Source organism: Ambystoma mexicanum, chromosome 9, assembly GCF_040938575.1.
Source record: "Ambystoma mexicanum isolate Mex_15411 chromosome 9, UKY_AmexF1_1, whole genome shotgun sequence".
Taxonomy (NCBI): Eukaryota; Metazoa; Chordata; class Amphibia; order Caudata; family Ambystomatidae; genus Ambystoma; species Ambystoma mexicanum.
This window is the reverse complement of record NC_090931.1, coordinates 1,557,768,802-1,557,791,879: the sequence shown is the minus strand read 5'-3', so window position 1 is coordinate 1,557,791,879 and position 23,078 is coordinate 1,557,768,802. Positions and strand designations below refer to the sequence as shown.

Genomic DNA, 23,078 nt, shown 5'->3' with positions numbered 1-23,078 from the left:
CAGAAACGAGAAGGAACATCCTCAAAGATGGTGCCACTGGCGTCCACAAGTAGAGAGCACTAACTGGCGGGCACAGCCTGTAGTTGAGTAGCCACCAAGTCTTACAGGCGAGGAACCGGAGATGGGAAGTATGTCCGAAAAACCATTCCGACACAGATATGTTACGCAAGTCGTTTATTCATTAGTCTGTTACAGCAACCACAGACCTCTGCACAGAGCAATAACTGTGCTTTAAACCTAAACATTCCTAACATAGAACTACAAGGAGGCAGCCTAGCAGAATGCTCTATTATGGAATGAGCTTTCACCAGCATGCACGGCGCTCACAGCAGCATTTAACTATATACATGTCCCCCCACATAACTACTTACAACCCACAACCTGAAACATTCATAACACTAAATGACAAAGTCCACCCAAATATAGAACAGGAAGTAAATTGTCTTGCAAACATTTGGAGGTTATTCGAGGTCAGTTTTTCAGTGTCCAGAAATTGTGTGCCGCGCCTAGTGGCTTGTGAAAACGCAGCGTATAGGGGTTTCGACCCCTGCCCCGCTCAACTGAGTACAGGTAACATGATAGGCAGATCAATAGTTCCATTATTGCAGAAATCAGGATTATAGTGCCTTTTTATTAAAGGTAAAAAGTGCACATGGCGCTGGGCATATTTGGGATAGAATGACCCAGGAAGTTAAGTGTGTTTCAAATATCACATACATATTATGAGTGTATAAGGATATATCATAAATAAGGGATACAAAGTGAGAAATGCTTACATTAATAAATAATGGTTCCCTGAAGGATTAATATAGTAGGCAGACAGAGATATATTTCAAAATGGATACCCAAAGCACAAAATCGTGGCTAGTGTTAAGGATAGGCGTGAAAACTCTGACTCATGCTGATAAGCAACGGAGACCGAGACATGAAATTGTCTTTGGCAGCATCTTATAGTAAGATAATTAAGTCTGGGAGGTTAAACTTGAACTTGGCAGGAAAAGCAGACCGGATTGATGATTGAGTCAGATAAAGGCAAGGGAAACTTGGATACATTTATATATGGTGTTAATAAGGAGAGCACATTGTACTTTGTTATGTAGACCAATTTGACAAGACCAGCTGTATTATGTGGCATGATATAATTGAGCTTATTAATTTCTCCACGGTATAATGCATTAATTAACTTGGCAGAACCTCAAAAAGTAGATAAAGTATTGACAGTGATGTGATGAAGTTGTTTTTAGCAGGAGTTGAGAAATGTTATAAATGTGTCCAGCCGGGTCTAAAATAAGCGTATTAGTTTTGTGCATCAGAAGAAATTGTTAATGCCAATTATGACTGATGTGGGCTTGAGGGGCGCCACATAAGCCACCCAATCACAGTGAAGTGAGTTTTTTTCCTCAGGAGAACCTATCAGAAGCATGCTTTGACCAGGTAGTCATTTGCATGGAGATGTTGCATCATCCAAATAAGCCTATATAAGCAGGTTGAAGGCAAAATTAGCTGATTGCTTTTCCAGAGTGTCTTGTAACCTCATCAAATAAAAACTGCTGTGAAAACCTCCCGGGCGCCTGATTTTCTCCTGCCTGTGTCTCTGAAAAATATTCATAGATGCCAGAAGCTTGATCATGGGAAGAGGACCCCTGTTCAACAGTAGTCCAAGAGAGTGAACTGGGAGGATGGCTTGCTTTGCCATACTCCAGGCTGAGGTCACTACAGGTTCCCAATAGATCCACTGGCCAAATGCCAGTAGATGGAGCAGGCAGTACAGTAGTGGTCTAGCAGCCTCACCCTCTAGTTGCAGGTTGGTAGAACAGTGGGAGGGCATTATTGGAGCAAGGTATGCCATGGGGAGAACAATGGACCTCATAAGAGAGACCTGTCACTGGCCAGGAGAACTGAAAACAGACAACACAAGGGAGATGGCTGTCTCTCAAAGGTGACCTGTTGTGCGTGCACCTGAAATACACCTTAGCATGCACAGGGATGGCTTTTTCCCCAGAAGTGACCTGTCCTGCATGCACCTGGAATATGCTGTGGCACGCAGGGGATGGCCTTCTCCTAGAGGTGACCTGCCCTGCATGCACCTGGAATATGCCTTAGCACAAAGGGGGTGGCTGTCTCCCAGAGGTGACGTGTCATGCGTGCACCTGGAATACGCCTTAGCCCAGAGATGACCTGCCATGTGTTCACCTGGAATACACCTTAGCACACAGGGAATGGCTTTCTCCCAGAGGTGACCTGCCATGCGTGCACCTGGAGTGCGCCTTAGCGCACAGGGTATGGTTTTATCTGCTACGTCCAAGCCTCCAAGCCTTTAAGAGCTGAGGATCTGTCCCTCTGTGGCAAAGCCCTTGCAGAACAAGGCTGCAGTGTTGTGTGATGCAGGTGTTTGGCGATGAAGGGGTTCAGAACGCAGAGTGTGAGCATGCAGCACAGCCGTCGACCTCTAGCGACCACAGGGTAAGATGGATGCCGGCGGGGGGGTACAGCCATTACTAAGTCATACTAAACTGCCCTACCTCGCTCTTGCTTCCATTTCAATGCAAATCTCACCCTGCAATGTCTCTACTCATCTATTAGCCTGTCCCCCTCCCGGGTATCCGTACTTTGTGTTCTGTGTCTCTGCAGCCGTTTCTACGCATTTCTCCTGCATTTCTCCCTTGAAGGTGAATGTTTTTGGCCTCATCACTGTTTCTCTGATTCCCCTGCATTTACCTGCATTGGTTTCCTGCTAGGTAAATGTATGGACCTCTATCACTGTTCTTTGCATTCTCTGCATTTCTCCTCTCGTTGAGTGCTCCTGGGTGTGGTTGCACATGTGTTGCTGTGTTCACTAGGCCTTCCTCCTCTTCTCTAGGTTTCCTCTTACTCTGTGATCATTACTGTTGCCCTCCAGGCCTTTTTCCTCTCTAGGTTGAGCCGAGCCTGGTCGGCTCCCACCGTTGTCTCCACACACTGCCTGTTGCTGCCCCTGTTACTTGTCTCTGCTCTGTTGGTGCCACATATTCCCTCTGTTTATCCCTCCTTCCCCCCCCATATCCCCTCCTTGTGCACCCTGTGTGGCGAAGCTCTATGCAGTGTTTCCTTCTCTTCTCCCCTGCCCTTTCTCTTTCCTCTACCACACCCACTGAGGTGGTCTCCATTTCCCACATCTTCTCCGACTGCTTTTATATCTCCTATCCTACTCTCCTCACTAAGTCTGGAAGGAAGAAGCTCAAGGACACCCCTGGTCTCCATCTAGGCCTTCCCATCGCTGACACCTTTGTCTGTGCTTCCCCCAGACAGACTCTCACCGACATCCTCTTTGTCATTACTTTGCCAGACCTATGGACCCTTCATATGGTCGCACTTCTATTTCCTTCCTGCTCATCTACCATTAATGGTGGCACCCAGTGGGAGGTCCTCTTGGCCTCCTTTCAATCCTCCAGAGTCATCATTAATGTCTATCTAAATGGCACTGTCTTGGTCCATGGCCCTCGTGCCCAATCTCCTACTATTTGATACGGGCCTCCCTCACCTCATCAACTTCCTTCCTTCTCCTCTGATCCCTTCTACCACTTCTCTGGCTCCTCTGCCACCTCCTTCTGCTGTTCTGGCTCCTATGCCATCTACTACTGCTCTGGCTCCCTTGCCAGCTACCTCTCCCCTTGCCACCTCCAGCCTCCACCACTCTGGCTCCTTGCCATTTACCACCTCTTTGGCTCCTCGGCCACCTCTGGCCTCCACCTCTCTGGCTCCTTTGCCATCCACTACCTCTCTGGCCCCTCTGCCGCCTCTTCCTTCCACCTCTGTGGCTCCTTTGCCACTTATGCTGGGTGGTACTCTCATCTGTACCCCTCCCTGGGAGTGATTCAAAAAAGGCAACCTGCTCCAAGTGGCTACTTTTAACTCTCGCTCTGCTGTCAAACACACCTCTGACACCTGCTCCTTCCTTGAACTCCTGGCCCTGGATGTTCTCGCTCTTACTGAGACATGGTTCAAGGCCAACTCTGTCACGGGTTTTGAAACAATCCTCCCTGAGGACTACAATATCCTCTCCGAGCCCAGGCCCAATGGGTCCGGAGGCAGAGTGGCCCTGATCTTTCCTGAGTGGATCCCTGCCTCCATCATCTCCACTCAGACGTATTCCTCCTTTGAATGCCTGGTCTGCAGGCTCGCTATCTCTCCTGACCACTCTGACCTTGGCCAACATCTACAGGCCACCTGGCCAGGTCACCACCTTCCCCTCTGAATGGGCTGAACTCACTTCCTCTCTCCTTTCCTCTACCTCCCACATCAACCTCCTGTGTTGCTTCAAGGATCGGGGTTGTGTAGGGGAGGCATGGTATCACAAGTTTGACACTGACGCAATGGGTACGCTTTGTAAAACCTTTATTGAAATGGCTGTGGTTGGAGAAACTCCTACTTTGCCCTATAACTAAGATGGGAGTAGTCTCGACCATCAAATAATAAATAACGCAGTCCTAGTGGAGTCTGTCAAATCAAAATGGCCTACACTAACAAAACCTAATGCGTGCCCTATCTCTTGAACAAAAAGTGTAAAAAGGAGAAATGTATGCAAAAGGAAAAAATCAGTGTTCTAATGGATAAATGTGGTTGCACTAGCACTCCTCCCTACGTTAGACCTCACAGAGTAATGCAGTCCCTGTAGGCAGGATGACACACTCTGGCTCAGTTTCCAACACCATAAACTATTCAAAAACGTGGATCGAGGCCCGTCTGGCCTTCCACATTAAAGTCTCTTTTCCTGACTTTCCAAATAATGTTTTCAACCAAAAAGTTCACGTAGGTCCCCCTCTGTCAGGCTCAGACCTTTCACGACAAAGTTCAACACAAACTTGCAAGGGGGCTTCTTTCCCCAAGCTTATTATACTTTGGTCTTCCTCTGTCCGGTTGGACCACTTTTGGATGTTGAAGACTTTCCAATGTGTGTGGCTTTCCACCGCAGCACCACTTCGACTCACAAAGTTTACAGTTTAACTTTCACTCTCCACTTCTCTAGGAGTTAAACTTCTTTATTTCACTTTTGCTGTTCATTCGCTTTATCGCTTCTAATAATGTACCTTTCACCGAGACATTGTATCTCATCCACACGCGTGCAGCCTTCCCTTGTGATACAATGTTGCTACTTCAAACTCCTACACACACCGGTCTTGCAAGTCGCTTGCCAACTCACCAGCTGTGTGCGTCTCTTTCTTGGTTTTGCACTACCCAATACTCGAGTCAAGGCTGGTACCACAGGCTTGGTCTCTCCTCCCCAACTCTGTCTTTCACCCGGGAAGGTCGCTGGCATCCTTGAAATACAATGCAGTCTTCAATTGTGGGATATGGCCTTCTCCACACGTTTTCTGCGGCCTGCCAGAGGCAACGACCTCCAGTAGTGAACTCTTGGGGCCCTCGACCTGCTGCTCTTGCCCTTGGTCCGTCGCTCTCCTCCAGTAGGTTTGCCTTCACTCTCCTCCAATAGGTTTGCCTTCATCCTGGAAGTTCTGCTTGTACTCGTGTTCCGCCTTGCTCAGAGTGTCTCGTTGGTTTCTGCCTTTTTATTTGTGTGAGGAGAGCTAATTGGTATCAGGTCTATGCACTTGGAGTCAAGTGCCTGACTTTGCCTGACCCGATTAGCGGGACATGTCCTGTACGATGTGTGTAAGTTAATGTTACTTGGTCGCCATCTTCCTCGGCCCAGTGTTTGTGTAAAAAGGGGGAGGAGGAGTTGGGACTGCAGAGATTCCTAAAAAATAGAATGGGTTGGATAAACAAAATCGGTGGAATACCGTGTCTCGCCATCGGCTGCCTCACCCCCCACTCCCTGAAGACCCCTCGCCCAGGTGATCCTCCCGCACTGGTCTACCCCCAGGGTCTGGATCCAAAGGCGATGGCCGCGCCCTGGCCACCTGAGAAATCCCCGTAGACTAACAGGTGAGACACCCTCGGGTTTCTCAGTTTCTCTCCTAAAAATCTTCTTCACCCCTCTCCTCCCCCAACCGTGGGTTCAACAGTAGACAAAGTGCGTGTAAAAGATCTAATGGATTGATTCTGTTTTTTTGCACTTTTTGATTTGTATTGATTTTTGTTTTGCTGTTGATTTTTTGTTACTTTCAGAACCTTTGGGGTACCTGACCCTTCTGGGCCCACACAATCAACACACTCCTCCCCTCCCTTGCCCATATCGAAGTCAATTAAGTTTTGTATTTCCCAAGGCCTTGTCACTCCATACTTGGACCAGCAAAGGGCAATGTTGAGGCAGCTGCAGCGCTGCCCCAACACCTGTAATTTCAATACTACTGTTAAAGCTCACCTCTCGTACACCAGACTCCCGGGGATCATCACTCAAAACTAACTCCCCGCTGCCCCCCAGGCCTTGATACTGTTGCACTTGAACACCCAACTCTTCAACTTTCACATTGATGTCCGAAAGAATCATAGTATGGGCCTTTGCTTCAGCCCAAATGTTATAAAGTCACAAACAAGCTCAGCACCATGTTCAGGGCAGAGACCGTCGGATGAGTTAACCAAATACTTTCATCTACTTCTCATAATGTACAATGCAAAGCACTCGAGTCTGGATTATTAGGCAACAAATGTTGGTCCTCCGGTCGAATGCTAGCTCGAGAGTTCCCATCAAAACCACTGAGTTCTGTTATTAAACTTCGGTCAATACAGATAGTTAACTTGTTAGGCGAGCCCGCACAAGAGGCATCACGAGTCGGCTCAATGACACTGTTTACTTTTAAGTCAGTCACTATGCTGGGCACAAGGCACCTGTTACAATTCATTGTGTCCTTCATCGGATTTAAAAAAGAATTCTCGTGGCACAAGTCCATAAGGACTGAATCTCAATGATGCTTAGGACGTCCACGTCAACACTCCCATCCACCAATTGTTTCTGTTGAAAACCAACCCCTAATTCATTCGTACCGACAAACTTTCTGGGCAATGAGTGATATGATAGTCTATTTATATAGCGCCTACACACAATGTGTTTCAAAGCGCTTCAAATCAAGAAAGGGAACAAGGGAAAATACAATGACATTCTTACAGGACATGAACAGTAAGGATGTGAAATTAACTATCATACTTAGCCTGACGACATTTCAGATAGTGCTGGAGGGAGGCCGGGGGCTGGGGAACAAGTAAGGAGGGGAGGAGACAGACGAGGTTGCTATCATACTAGGTCCAGGGACCATTCTGATAAAGTAAGTGCATAGAAGAAAGCAAGGGGAGGAGATAGGAAAAGGGAGAGGAGAGAACAGAGAGTAAGCAGTCAAAAAGAGTGGAGAAGCAAGAGGGGAGAGCGAATACAATTGCAGAAGTCAGTAGTAACACATAATGTTGCAAGCCAGGATACAAGATGAAGATGGGAACAGCATGATTCAGGGCCACCATGAGTACAAGATGCAAAGGAAGTCCAGCATGAGAGTTGAGAAAGGGTGACGCACCGTGAATGAATGAAGTCCATAAAAGTCAAATCCAGCATTGGCCACCAGACGGTGATGGTGAAACCAGAATGTATCAGGACAGACTCTTGGAGAAGTAGGCTAGAGGAGGGGAAGTGGGAGCATGGTAGAAGAATTAAGCAAAAAAGGCAACACCTCTGTACAAGACGGGTGGGCAGGGGCCTTTTCTTCATCTGCCCTTTGGATGCCTGGGCGAGAGACGCCCTTGATCTAAGAGTTAACAGCAGGAAGGAAGAGGCAGGACTAAGAAGGTGCGTGGTGCTTACGTCAGGTGACCTAGATCCACTTACACCTGCTCCCCATCTGCAAAGGAAAAGAGGCTGGAGGGCTCCTTACGTAGGGAAAAAGAGCGGCAACCTGGAAGGCACCATGTGGGTGGGGCTTAGGCCAGATGACCTAAATCCACTTGCACCTGCTCCCCAGCTGCAAAGGAAAAGAGGCTGGAGGGCTCCTTAAGTAGGGAAAGAGCGGCAGGCAGGAAGGCACAAGGTGGGTGGGGCTTTGGCCAGGTGACTTAGATCCACTTGCACCTGCTCCCCATCTGCAAAGAAAGAGGCTGGAGGGCTCCTTAAGTAGGGGAAAAAAAGCAGTGACCAGGAAGGCACCAGGTGGGCGGGGCTTAGGCCAGGTGACTTAGATCCACTTACACCTGCTCGCCACCTACAAAGAAAAAGAGGCTGGAGGGCTCTGTCTGAGCCCTTGCACAGGCAGTGCGAGGGGCTCTCTGGAACGGATCATCATCTGGACCCCGACAGGGCCACAAAATACGCAGACAGAGGTCAATTACGCGTCTTTATTCTTCTTCACAAAGTGGCCAACTGCCAAAACCCTGACCCATGTGGCCCTTCTGTACCCGCCCCCTCCCTAGCCCAACGTCCCTATTCTTGTAATGTGTCCCAAACTTAGAGCCACCCACATAATGATGTGAGAGGGCTGCAGGAGTCACGTTACGACGTGACAGGCTCCTTAAGTAGGGAAAAAGAGCAGCAACCAGGAAGGCACCAGGTGGGCGGGGCTTAGGCCAGGTGACTTAGATCCACTTGTACCTGCTCCCCATCTGCAAAGGAAAAGAGGCTGGAAGGCTCCTTAAGTAGGGAAAAATAGCGGCAACCAGAAGGCACCAGATGGGCTTGGTTTAGGCCAGGTAACCTAGATCAACTTGCACCTGCTCCCCATCTGCCTGAATGCATGAATATTAAGCACTGGTCTAATTGGAGGGGCTTCCCAGAAAGCCGTGCTCACCACACTTATTTTATGAAAAAAATCTGTGATAGTGCTGCCCGCCCCTACAGTATACCACGTCCCAGGTGTCATGAAACCTAGGTCGGCGGTAGAAGCAATTTGCAGGAAAATCCTGCCTGGTTGAGTAGCATGATCCACAGCTTGCTCGCATTTTCTGGTGCAGTTAGATATTGGATCTGGGCCAAAGACACCCAATGAAAGCATAGCAGGTACTAAGAAGTCCCCATGAGGCTGCCCCCTACCATAATCTTGCCTGCCCCTTGTACCGCCCCCTAAAGATTCAATCAAATTGATGCTGCCAGCATGTCTTCCTGATTGGGTCTATTACCCAAAATATCCACCATTTCTGCCATTTCTGTCACTTCCATCACCCTCACCGGAGAGTGATGCAGCTCGATAGTCTCAGTAGTCACACTACCCACTCTCATGGCATCATGAGCCCGCTGGCTCCACGAGCCCGCTCTTGTCATTCGAACCTATCGACACAAGCACCCCCAGGCAGATCAAAAGCTGAGGCCTACAGTCTCTGCTTTAATCAAAGTTGTTTTCAAAGATAATTTTGTCTGTGGTGCTCACTTACTCGATTACTAGTAACAAAAACAAAAGATGGAAACCACGGCAGTCACGCCCTCACGCTCAAAGGGCTGCTGACTGCCACACACACTTAGCCAGACACTTCGCGGCCGCTTCGCGATAAGTTCCTCCTCAAATAGTCCTTCTGCATAAACGAAGCAGGACTTCAAAGCCACCTACACGGTTGAGCCAAACAACTGTGGAAAACCAGCGGCGTTTCCTGACTGCTGACTGCACCACACACTTGGCTGGACACTTTTGGTTCATTGCGTTATATATAAACAATTCACATAACTTCAATAATGCCTGATGAACCGTTATAGGCTGTGCATGTACTAATGTGTGCGGAGTGCGAAGGTCAACCAAAAGTCATAAGCAGGAGGACTTTATGGAGAAAGGGAATGGGGAGCCAATGAACAGCAGCGTTTTGACAGTCTGGGCCTTAATGTGTCATTAAGCCCCTATTCTAAGGGCTGGAATGGGGGGGGGGGGGGGGTAATGGCCCGGCACGGCAGCACAAGTTAACGGCCATTAATGAGGGCTCCAGGCCGTTACACCCCCCCCCCCCCCCCCCCCCCACTCCCTCCCAACGCCTGTTCCAGCACTTGGAATAGGGGCTTAAGGCCATACACCCCGGGCTACCAAAGCGGTAACCTGGGTGCTAATAAAAAGGTATTTTCAGTCATTGAATGGGACACCTCGCGCAACCTGTACCGTCTAAAGATTGCCACCATGGAAAGGGAAGGTGAGCCCCTCTTCTGATCGGGAGCAGAGCAGAAGGTGTTGCTGCAACAGCAGTGAAATAAGGTAAGCGGACAGAGGGTGGGGGGAAGATGGCGGCGGGGGAACCGGCCGTCAGGTGGGATGGAACATGGGCTTTCACCAGCGGTTCAAGCCTGCATTCCCAGCCACCTGATTGGCTGCCCCCCCCCCCCACCCAGTCAGCGTGCTAATAAAGATGAGGTACAGCAGCCCCCCCGAGTCTTTACATTGCTCTGTAGTTTTAATAACAAAGGTTTTTCACACTTTATTTCTGTCGTCTTTATTTCATACTGAATATTTTGTACTTTCGGCCTTTAAAGTCATGCGCGAGAAGAGTGCACTAGTGTAGATTTTGTTTTGTCTGTGTTGAACCCTTCAGGCAGCCTTTGGGCCTTGGCTGGGTGATGCCCAGGGACACGCCTTGTGTCAACCTTTGTAGTCTCAATGGTTGTGCTTGGTTCTTTTGTGGAAGAGTTTGACTTCTGGGATCCAGAATACTGTTTAGGGGTGTGAGCCCACCCTAATGCAGGGCAAAGGTGGAATTAGATGAAACTCAAGAAAATGACACTTGGATAAGCGTGAACAACTGTGCACAATTAGGCTGCTCTTAGTCCGGTGTGGCCCCCGCCCAGCTTAACACAGACCCTTGCAAAAAAAAGCATAATTTTTAAATGTTTGCCCACCATTAAGTGGCTTTAACGGCTACCTAGAAAAAACATTCTATGCCTTTAGTGACATTTAGGCATTTGAGTTCTTTCTCCCTCTGGATCCTTAATAATGTATTTAATTCTCAGTATTTTTCAACTTCCTTGCAGCACTATTTTTCTTTTTGCAAAACAAAGGGGGGGTCTGGGAATCTCTCTAGCAGCACGAACACAGCCCAATGACCTGTTCTTGGGTGAATAACCCCTGAGAGAGACTCTACCAAGTCTTTAGCTCACTGGCCCTTTCACAGAGGGGCAGTCAGCGCTGAAATGCTAAGCAATTCTCCTCTGAACAAGAGTACCAACAGTAACCCCATACACGTGTTTCAGCCTTATTGGGCATCATCAGTGAGGTGAAACTGTTGCCTCTCTAAGACCAGTGAGCAAGGGGTAGAGAGTTTCCCAGACCCCCCTCTGTTTTGCATACCAAGTTACTTTGGGTCTCACCGTAAGTTACCAGGGGAATCCAGACGTGGACTCCTTGGTCACTGTTCTTAGAGGGGCGCAGCTTCACCTCACTGACGATGCCCAACAAGGTTGAAACACGTGTATGGGGTTGCTGTGGTACTCTTGTTCAGAGGAGAATTGCCTAGCATTTCGGTGCTGGACTGCCCCTGGGCAGGACAAAGACTGATATGTGGGGACATTTCTTCCCTCTGAAAAGAACAGTGAGCTAAAGACTTGGTTGAGACTCTCCCAGGGGCCATCCACCCAAGAACAAGTCAAAGGGCTATGTTCGTGCTGGTAGAGAGTTTCCCAGACCCCCCCTCTGTTTTCTATATTTCTTTTTAATGGTTTTAAATTATATTACCTTTAATGCCCCCGCCCCCTTCATCAAGTGCATGGTGAAGCCTTGAGCCTGGCAGGGCTACCATACAGTGAGCCACGGCACATTACGGAGGTGCTCCTTTCATGAAGCCTTGAGCCTGGCAGGGCTGCCATACAGTGAGCCGTGGGCACATTAGGGAGGTGTGTTTCCTTTCGTGAACCCTTGCACCTGGCAGGGCTACCACACTGTGAGCTGTGGGCACTTTTGGGAGGTGCGTTTCCTTTGTCTGTCTTTGTGTGGTGGAATCTCAGTATGTCATGTAAAATGTTCTTGTATGGCGGCTTTCTGACACTTTGGTATTTAGCCGTTAATATCTCTTCTCTCTCCCTCTATCCCAGTCCTCTTGTTGATATCTTATATCATGAAAGGGCCATAAAATGGGTCTGCTCATGTTTCTTGTGAACACGTTAGCAATTGTGAAAGCAAACTTGCGAACCCATCCTAAATACCATACAATTAATCATGTTACATAAAAAAAGAATTGGCACAATTTAAAATGCTATATACACCAAATGTGTTCATATTCTTGTTTTTAAATATACTCTTACTGCTGCCACACATCAACAGGAAGTAATAGCTTAGGAGAATAGCTGCTGCCACACATCAACAGGAAGTTATAGCTTAGGAGAATACCTGCTGCCACACATCAACAGGAAGTAATAGCTTAGGAGAATACCTTCTGCCACACATCAACAGGAAGTAATAGCTTAGGCGAATACCTGCTGCCACACATCAACACGAATTAATAGCTTAGGAGAATACCTGGTGCCACACATCAACCGGAAGTAATAGCTTAGGAGAATACCTGCTGCCACACATCAACACAAAGTAATAGTTTAGGAGAATACCTGCTGCCACACATCAACACGAATTAATACCTTAGGAGAATGCCTGCTGCCACACACCAACACGAAGTAATAGCTTAGGAGAATACCTGCTGCCACACACCAACACGAAGTAATAGTTTAGGAGAAAACCTGCTGCCACACATCAACAGGAAGTAATGGCTTAGGAGAATACCTGCTGCCACACATCAACAGCAAGTAATAGTTTAGGAGAATGCCTGCTGCCACACATCAACAGCAAGTAATAGTTTAGGAGAATGCCTGCTGCCACACATCAACAGCAAGTAATAGTTTAGTAGAATACCTGCAGCCACACATCGACACGAAGTAATAGCTCAGGAGAATACCTGCTGCCACACATCAACAGGAAGTAATAGCATAGGAGAATACCTGCTGCCACACATCAACAAGAAATAATAGCTTCAGAGAATATTTTGTCAGCTTATCACTGATTCTCGTTTCATTCCAACAGGTGGTGGAAGCATGGAAATTCAGGAGAAAGTTGTCGAGTCCATACAGTGTACCAAGTCCCCGTCGACGTATGTCTCTGCTTTCCAGGGAAGGACCAGCAGGGTGCTCCACAGCTCATACAAGGGCCTCCGCTTTAGAAGCCAGCCACGGCCTCAAAGCTACCAGGAACTGAGAGCCGAGAAGATTTCTCCAAGCCAAAGTGGTTTATGCATTGCAGAGAGTTCCGGGGGACATCAGGGAAAGCCCAGAGCAAGGATATCGGAGACTGAACGCAGGAGTAACATAAATGCTCTACTAAGCTCACAGCACAGTCTGACACCGTTCGCATGTACTCAGTGCAATAAGAGCTACAGCCTAAAGAGGCAGCTCCTTAGACATATGAAAACGCACACAGCAGTGTCTGGGTATTCCTGTGCCCTTTGTTGGAAAAGCTTTTTTCAAGAGACCCAACTCCTCAAGCATTATAAAACACATACAGGTGAGAAGCCCCACGTGTGCCCTCTCTGTCACAAAAGATTCAGTAGGAAGGATATCCTAAATGGGCATATACGAATACATAGTGGAGAGAAGCCATATAAATGCACAGAGTGTGAGAAAAGCTTCCCCTGGAAGAGTAACCTTAACCACCATCGGAGAAAGCACCACTTATCCCGACATGATATCTGAGAACCGAGAGAAAACAAAGCGTTATTAAATAACCATACCAACGAGGAAAAGATAGATTATCAAATTAGCAAAACAGCAGAAACCGGTCCAGCCCAAACCGCAGTGGCACCTAGCTTAGCATAGCCACATGCAACAAACCCTATACGAACAGCAAACTCCTATTATACGTATTGAAAGCTAGACTAGGATTTCATTGGCTACACCTTTGAGATAAACTATTGCATGCAGAAGTAAGTGAGTCACAATATACAGATCGACTGTATGAAATGTAATGGTATACAGAATGTATGAACATTTCAGGAAATTAGGAGAAACACAATGGTGGATCAATGAATTGCCTCTCAATGAGCAAATGCAATCCCTGTGTGTATCCGTCAGCAGTAACGTCCTAGACCGCTTCTGACGGAGTGTAAAAATAATCTCACATCCAAAACAACTATTATTTACAGTCTCACCGCAAAATCAATGCAAATTATTAGCACAGCGGAGAACACCTCATTCATCGAATGTGTGCAAGAAATTCATGTTGATGTTGCTCTGTTCAGATTTAATAAACTAGCTTAGGGCAAAAGAGGGGAGGGCGAATCCAGGATTATGCTGGACATTTGAACTAATTGTTACAAAACACAATCAATTATCTGGAATTAAAACCATGGTCTGAGCCATAAGGATTTCTGTAATGTAAGGAGCTATTCTAGATGCCCAGGACAGAGGACTGTGCATGAAATGATGCCTTTCATGGCCATGGATGGATAGATGGATGGTTCTTTAAACACTTGAGCTTGCCCGTCTAACTGAGCTACAAGGATTCAGAGTTCAACAGATATTCAGGAAGTGATGTTGCTGTAATCACACAGGATTACTTTTCCAGAAATCCGTGTGAGACAAAGAAACATGATTATCCCTTGGATCATAAAGGCATAGTGGTCTCCCAGGGATTGTTCAGTAATAGTGAGGGAGAGAATTATGAAATGCCAGGTCCTGAAATACTCACAAGGGTGCAATGTGGAAAATACCTTTGAGATCTGCCTGTGTGCATGACTGTACACATTCCAGAAAAAAAAGGCATACTTTCCAAAGTGCAAGTAGTAAGAACAGCACCTGCCAGGAATCCAAGGGACTAGTGAGAGTTGACCCAATGCTAACGTCCCCTGACTCAAGGGAGACCTTCCTTCTACATGCCAGGAATCTCAGGGACTAGAGAGAGCTGACTGAAGTGGGACCTTCCTTCCACATGCAAGGAATCTGAGGGACTAGTGAGAGCTGACCCAATGCTGACGTCCCCTGACTCAAGGGGGACCTTCCTTACACATGCCAGAAATCTGAGGGACTAGTGAGAGCTGACCCAATGCCGACGTCCCCTGACTCAAGGAGAACTTCCTTCCACATGCCAGGCATCTGAGGGACTAGTGTGAGCTGACCCAATGGTAGCGTCCTCTGACTCATGGGGGACCTTCCTTGCACATGCCAGGCATCTGAGGGACTAGTGAGAGCTGACCCAATGGTAACATCCCCTGACTCAAGGGAGACCTTCCTTACACATGCCAGGAATCTCAGGGACTAGTGAGAGCTGACCCAATGGTAACATCCCCTGACTCAAGGGAGACCTTCCTTATACATGCCAGGAATCTCAGGGACTAGTGAGAGCTGACCCAATGGTAACATCCCCTGACTCAAGAGAGACCTTCCTTACACATGCCAGGAATCTGAGGGACTAGTGAGAGCTGACTGAAGTGGGACCTTCCTTCCACATGCAAGGAATCCGAGGGACTAGTGAGAGCTCACCCAATGCTGACGTCCCCTGACTCAAGGGGGACCTTCCTTACACATGCCAGGAATCTGAGGGACTAGTGAGAGCTGACCCAATGCTGACGTCCCCTGACTCAAGGGGAACTTCCTTCCACATGCCAGGCATCTGAGAGACTAGTGAGAGCTGACCCAATGGTAACGTCCTCTGACTCATGGGGGACCTTTCTTGCACATGCCAGGCACCTGAGGGACTAGTGAGAGCTGACCTAGTGGTAACTTCCCCTGTGTCAAGGTGGACTTTCCTTCCACATGCCAACACTCTGAGGGACTAGTGAGAGCTGACCCAATGGTAACGTCCCCTGACTCAAGGTGGACCTTCCTTCCACCTGCCAGGAGCCCTGGACAAGGTGACTCCCAATTATTTGCAGCAGTCAAGCTGTAACTAAAGAATGGATTATCAAGAATGAAGAATACCTGTTCATCCAAAAACATTTCATTTGGTTACCCATCTCCCAGCAGCAATACGATTCGGTGGGATGGCTTCAATACGCGAGAGCAACTCTTTCCAGTATGGCTGCATCATTCTGGATTCCCATTGCATACGAACCAGTCAACCTCTTGCTAGGAGGCCTCACCAACAGAGTGGAAGCTGTGCTGGCTTTACCTACAGGAGGAAGGTCCCACCAAAAGCATCATTTGAGTCTTCTTTGAGCTGTGTCCACTTTGAACGTTTCACAGCCCTCGCCCATATAATACTGCCTGCTGTTCCATCAGTCGATATTTGCAGGTCTATCCTCATATAATACTGCCTGCTGTTCCATCAGTCGATATTTGCAGGTCTGTCCTCATATAATACTGCCTGCTGTTCCATCAGTCGATATTTGCAGGTCTATCCTCATATAATACTGCCTGCTGTTCCATCAGTCGATATTTGCAGGTCTGTCCTCATATAATACTGCCTGCTGTTCCATCAGTCGATATTTGCAGGTCTGTCCTCATATAATACTGCCCGCTGTTCCATCAGTCGATATTTGCAGGTCTGTCCTCATATAATACTGCCCGCTGTTCCATCAGTCGATAATTGCAGGTCTGTCCTCATATAATACTGCCCGCTGTTCCATCAGTCGATATTTGCAGGTCTGTCCTCATATAATACTGCCCGCTGTTCCATCAGTCGATAATTGCAGGTCTGTCCTCATATAATACTGCCCGCTGTTCCATCAGTCGATAATTGCAGGTCTGTCCTCATATAATACTGCCTGCTGTTCCATCAGTCGATATTTGCAGGTCTGTCCTCATATAATACTGCCTGCTGTTCCATCAGTCGATATTTGCAGGTCTATCCTCATATAATACTGCCCGCTGTTCCATCAGTCGATATTTGCAGGTCTATCCTCATATAATACTGCCCGCTGTTCCATCAGTCGATATTTGCAGGTCTATCCTCATATAATACTGCCCGCTGTTCCATCAGTCGATATTTGCAGGTCTATCCTCATATAATACTGCCTGCTGTTCCATCAGTCGATATTTGCAGGTCTATCCTCATATAATACTGCCCGCTGTTCCATCAGTCGATACTTGCAGGTCTATCCTCATATAATACTGCCTGCTGTTCCATCAGTCGATATTTGCAGGTCTGTCCTCATATAATACTGCCCGCTGTTCCATCAGTCGATACTTGCAGGGCTGTCCTCATATTTTATTGCCTGATGTTCCATCAGTTGCTGGTCTGTCCCAGACTGTTGCCTTTCAGTCTTCTGTAGAGAATGATTAACAGGACAGTAAGAAGACGGATTCTCCAATGTAGTGGCTTCTCTATGTCGGCTAACTGTAATCTGCAGATCTCCAGATGTGTTCTACAATCTGCAGATCCCCAGATGTATTCTACATTCTGCAGATCTCCAGGTGTGTTCTAAAATATGCAGATCTCCAGATGTTTTCTACAATCTGCAGATCTCCAGATGTATTCTACAATCTGCAGATCTCGAGATGTTTTGGACTTTAAATTCCATGGTCACTTATCACTGACCGGCAAAAGATTTACAGAGCTGAAAGTTAGGCTCCTGCTATACCTCCATTCTGGCCCAACACAGGCGCCAAACCCATTGCTACAGTTGACAGTTTCTAAAATGCTTGTTTTCAGGGAAAAGACATGCTATCAACTTCCAGTGTCTTATGGGGTCCTTTAGGAGGAGTTCCCTTAGCCACTGTAATCTACCTTCACTTGAAAAACTGTCCAGCAATGGGACCCAGTGAGAAGTAGGAATTATGAAACGCTGAATTTAGGACAGATGGAAAAGTCGGGAGCCTATTCTTTCTTCTAGCTCTGCCCTAGTACCAAACATTGACCTTCATGGCTTTCATGGGCTCTGAAAAGCCTCATCCGGAGCCAAGAGAGTTCCAACCATTTCCTACCATGGTTCAGGAGGGACTGGCTGATTGTTTACGTTCCAACCATCTCAGGTCCTGAGAAGTAAGGTTCCAAGAGATGACTCCACCCAGGAGCACAGAGCAGAGCTACTATGAAATATTGGGCAAAGCCAATCCTCCTCTTGTCGGAGCTGCCACCAGGGCTGATCCAGCTGCCCTGATGGGTCTTCTTCATATATATATATATATATATATATATATATATATATATATATATATATATATATATATATATATATATACATACATATATACTTGAAGACTTTCACTTAGATGTTATTGGTTCTGACTGCTCCTGAAATAGATATCACAGGCGAAGAAGCTACATTTGAATAGCTGTTATCCTGCCAATACAGGACATTTAATTTTTGCCAGTGCATTCAGCAAGCAAATGGACATCGATGCAAGCCTGTTCTCCAATCTGAAAAAACTACACTTATGCATTTTAAAACCTAATTTCCATGTTTATATTCTAAGTTGTGTTGTAGCAGGAGTTCTGTGGGACGTGATGAACCACCTTAAGCCAAAGTGGGAAACAATATACTTAGAGAGTCAGTAGCAGGAATCCACAATGTGTAAGTGTGTAAGTATTATTTTAATGAGTGTGTGACTAGATGTATCCAATAAATTCCTAGTGCATTTGTGTTTAATTTTCCATGATTCTAATCCCACATTTCGGTGCCCACAGATCTGCTATTGACCTGTTGACCTTTGTGAATGTGTTGCTGTCTTTGCAGTCACACTCACAGCAACGTTCCATTCTGCACATGTGACCCTTCTTTCACCCCGTGTAATCTGATCCTTTAACTTTTGTAATGTTAAACATTTTGCTCAATTGTTCCCCCACGTCTTTGGCTTTATAGTGTCATTGAGTCTTTGCGTTCCCTCTTTTAACTCACAGGCCCTACCAAATGGCTGTCCGATGAGTCTAGCAACATTGGCTTTTAGAGCCACACCTCCCTTTTGCACAGTCCAGGCCTACCCAGCCCCTGCTTTCTCAAGGTCCTTTCTTGCACAGTGCCACTTTTGCCAGTTTCCCCTGTAATTATATACTATAATTATAATGGGTTTTTTTATAACAAGCTTCATACCCAGACGTTTCTAAGCGCGGACCCGGGGATTGAACCTGTGTTGCTCCACATCGTCTTGTTTCCAACACGAGTGCGTTGACCCTGAGCTATCCTCCTGTATTGAAATGATTTCCGATTGAGAAGTCCCGCCTCTTCACACACCCCGGACTGTAAGGAATTGGTGATCACACCACAGAGCTGTTTTTGCTGTTCGTGTGACTGTTATATCCATCAGGATGACTTTCATGATTCGTGTAAAATCATAAAACAAGAAAAGTATCTTTTTATTTAAATGAACTGAAATGTGTAAATGCACGTTTGTTGTGCAGGGAGTGAACATTTGATGAGCCCCAGAGTAACTTGAAATAAGTACTCCCTTTATTCAGAGTTCCAAGCGTTACCTATGATCTGAAGGAAGGGGCGAGTGCAAAGCATTCTTGCTGGCGTCTTCAATTTTACCCCAGGATAATCTGGGTCAGTTTGACGTATGTGCTGTGGCAATGGTCAATATTATCAGAATATTGGTAGATATATTGATCTGTGTAACGTTGCCCTGGGACTAGCATCCCACATAGAAGAGGAACAATAACTATTTTTACATTAAATATAATGTAAACAATAAAAATAAACTTTTCTAAATGAGGTAGAAAAATGAAATGTAGTATTTTTTGTGGAAAATGGAAATATATGTATTTTCTTTTTTTTAAAAATGTGGGTTTCAAATTGACTTGGTACTTTAGCCAAAGCTGCCCCATCCCCCCTCCCCCACCCTTTAGACACCGGCTCTGCTTCCTTTGCACTTAACCTATTTCCATCCTGGAAGGTAGGATGTGAAACCCTGCCCGCAGCCCTTCTCTGCCACCCTCACTTGCTATAGGCCTCCCCCCCGCAGCCCTTCTCTGCCACCCTCACTTGCTATAGGCCTTCCCCTGCAGCCCTTCTCTGCCACCCTCACTTGCTATAGGCCTTCCCCTGTAGCCCTTCTCTGTCACCCTCACTTGCTATAGGCCGCCCCCCGTTGCCCTTCTCTGCCACCCTCACTTGCTATAGGCCTTCCCCTGCAGCCCTCCTCTGACACCCTCACTTGCTATAGGCCTTCCCCCTTCACCCTTCTCTGGCACCCTCACTTGCTATAGGCCATCCCCTGCAGCCCTTCTCTGCCACCCTCACTAGCTATAGACCTTCCCCTGCAGCCCTTCTCTGCCACCCTCACTTCCTGTAGGCCTCCCCCCCGCAGCCCTTCTCTGCCACCCTCTCTTGCTATAGGCCTTCCCCTGCAGCCCTTCTCCGCCACCCTCACTTGCTATAGGCCTTCCCCTGCAGCCCTTCTCTGGCACCCTCATTTGCTATAGGCCTTCCCCCCCAAAGCCCTCCTCTGCCACCCTCACTTGCTATAGGCCTTCCCCTGCGGTCCTTCTCTGCCACCCTCACTTGCTATAGGCCTTCCCCTGCGTCCCTTCTCTGGCACCCTCACTTGCTATAGGCCTTCCCCTGCAGCCCTTCTCTGCCACCCTCACTTGCTATAGGCCTTCCCCTGTAGCCCTTCTCTGTCACCCTCACTTGCTATAGGCCTCCCCCGTAGCCCTTCTCTGCCAACCTCACTTGCTATAGGCCTTCCCCTGCAGTCCTTCTCTGCCACCCTCACTTGCTATAGGCCTCCCCCGTAGCCCTTCTCTGCCAACCTCACTTGCTATAGGCCTTCCCCTGCAGTCCTTCTCTGCCACCCTCACTTGCTATAGGCCTTCCCCCCGCAGCCCTACTCTGCCACCCTCACTTGCTATAGGCCTTCCCCTGCAGCCCTCCTCTGGCACCCTCACTTCCTATAGGCCTTCCCCTGCGTCCCTTCTCTGGCAACCTCACTTGCTATAGGCCTTCCCCTGCAGCCCTTCTCTGCCACCCTCACTTGCTATAGGCCTTCCCCCCCGCAGCCCTTCTCTGCCTCCCTCACTTGCTATAGGCCTTCCCCCCCGCAGCCCTTCTCTGCCACCCTCACTTGCTATAGGCCTTCCCCTGCAGCCCTTCTCTGCCACCCTCACTTGCTATAGGCCTTCCGCCCGCAGCCCTTCTCCGCCACCCTCACTTCCTATAGGCCTTCCCCTGCAGCCCTTCTCTGCCACCCTCACTTGCTATAGGCCTTCCCCTGCAGCCCTTCTCTGCCACCCTCACTTGCTATAGGCCTTCCCCCCGCAGCCCTACTCTGCCACCCTCACTTGCTATAGGCCTTCCCCTGCAGCCCTCCTCTGGCACCCTCACTTGCTATAGGCCTTCCCCTGCGTCACTTCTCTGCCACCCTCACTTACTATAGGCCTTCCCCTGCAGCCCTTCTCTGCCACCCTCACTTGCTATAGGCCTCCCCCGTAGCCCTTCTCTGCCAACCTCACTTGCTATAGGCCTTCCCCTGCAGCCCTTCTCTGCCACCCTCACTTGCTATAGTCCTTCCCCCCGCAGCCCTACTCTGCCACCCTCACTTGCTATAGGCCTTCCCCTGCAGCCCTCCTCTGGCACCCTCACTTGCTATAGGCCTTCCCCTGCGTCACTTCTCTGCCACCCTCACTTACTATAGGCCTTCCCCTGTAGCCCTTCTCTGTCACCCTCACTTGCTATAGGCCTCCCCCGTAGCCCTTCTCTGCCAACCTCACTTGCTATAGGCCTTCCCCTGCAGCCCTTCTCTGCCACCCTCACTTGCTATAGTCCTTCCCCCCGCAGCCCTACTCTGCCACCCTCACTTGCTATAGGCCTTCCCCTGCAGCCCTCCTCTGGCACCCTCACTTGCTATAGGCCTCCCCCGTAGCCCTTCTCTGCCAACCTCACTTGCTATAGGCCTTCCCCTGCAGCCCTTCTCTGCCACCCTCACTTGCTATAGTCCTTCCCCCCGCAGCCCTACTCTGCCACCCTCACTTGCTATAGGCCTTCCCCTGCAGCCCTCCTCTGGCACCCTCACTTGCTATAGGCCTTCCCCTGCAGCCCTCCTCTGGCACCCTCACTTGCTATAGGCCTTCCCCTGCGTCCCTTCTCTGGCAACCTCACTTGCTATAGGCCTTCCCCCTGCAGCCCTTCTCTGCCACCCTCACCTGCTATAGGCCCTCCCCTGCAGACCTTCTCTGCCACCCTCACTTGCTATAGGCCTTCCCCTGCAGCCCTCCTCTGGCACCCTCACTTGCTATAGGCCTTCCCCTGCGTCACTTCTCTGCCACCCTCACTTACTATAGGCCTTCCCCTGCAGCCCTTCTCTGCCACCCTCACTTGCTATAGGCCTCCCCCGTAGCCCTTCTCTGCCAACCTCACTTGCTATAGGCCTTCCCCTGCAGCCCTTCTCTGCCACCCTCACTTGCTATAGTCCTTCCCCCCGCAGCCCTACTCTGCCACCCTCACTTGCTATAGGCCTTCCCCTGCAGCCCTCCTCTGGCACCCTCACTTGCTATAGGCCTCCCCCGTAGCCCTTCTCTGCCAACCTCACTTGCTATAAGCCTTCCCCTGCAGCCCTTCTCTGCCACCCTCACTTGCTATAGTCCTTCCCCCCCGCAGCCCTACTCTGCCACCCTCACTTGCTATAGGCCTTCCCCTGCAGCCCTCCTCTGGCACCCTCACTTGCTATAGGCCTTCCCCTGCGTCACTTCTCTGCCACCCTCACTTACTATAGGCCTTCCCCTGTAACCCTTCTCTGTCACCCTCACTTGCTATAGGCCTCCCCCGTAGCCCTTCTCTGCCAACCTCACTTGCTATAGGCCTTCCCCTGCAGCCCTTCTCTGCCACCCTCACTTGCTATAGTCCTTCCCCCCGCAGCCCTACTCTGCCACCCTCACTTGCTATAGGCCTTCCCCTGCAGCCCTCCTCTGGCACCCTCACTTGCTATAGGCCTTCCCCTGCGTCCCTTCTCTGGCAACCTCACTTGCTATAGGCCTTCCCCCCGCAGCCCTACTCTGCCACCCTCACTTGCTATAGGCCTTCCCCTGCAGCCCTCCTCTGGCACCCTCACCTGCTATAGGCCTTCCCCTGCGTCCCTTCCCTGGCAACCTCACTTGCTATAGGCCTTCCCCCTGCAGCCCTTCTCTGCCACCCTCACCTGCTATAGGCCCTCCCCTGCAGACCTTCTCTGCCACCCTCACTTGCTATAGGCCTTCCCCCCGCAGCCCTTCTCTGCCTCCCTCACTTGCTATAGGCCTTCCCCCCGCAGCCCTTCTCTGCCACCCTCACTTGCTATAGGCCTTCCCCCCGCAGCCCTTCTCTGCCACCCTCACTTGCTATAGGCCTTCCCCCCGCAGCCCTTCTCTCCC

General features: G+C 48.9%; 1 protein-coding gene across 3 annotated transcripts in view; it reads left to right on the top strand.

Moving 5' to 3' along the window:
* LOC138489520 (zinc finger protein 732-like) overlaps positions 1-18,389 on the top strand; it is a 298,978-nt gene extending 280,589 nt beyond the window's left edge. For all 3 annotated transcript variants that reach the window (XM_069617265.1, XM_069617266.1, XM_069617264.1), the window contains one exon: positions 12,888-18,389. In XM_069617265.1, the coding sequence (XP_069473366.1) occupies positions 12,888-13,552 (665 nt within the window). In that variant the 3' untranslated portion in view covers positions 13,553-18,389. The remainder of the gene's footprint in view (positions 1-12,887) is intronic.
* Positions 18,390-23,078: the final 4,689 nt, after the last annotated feature.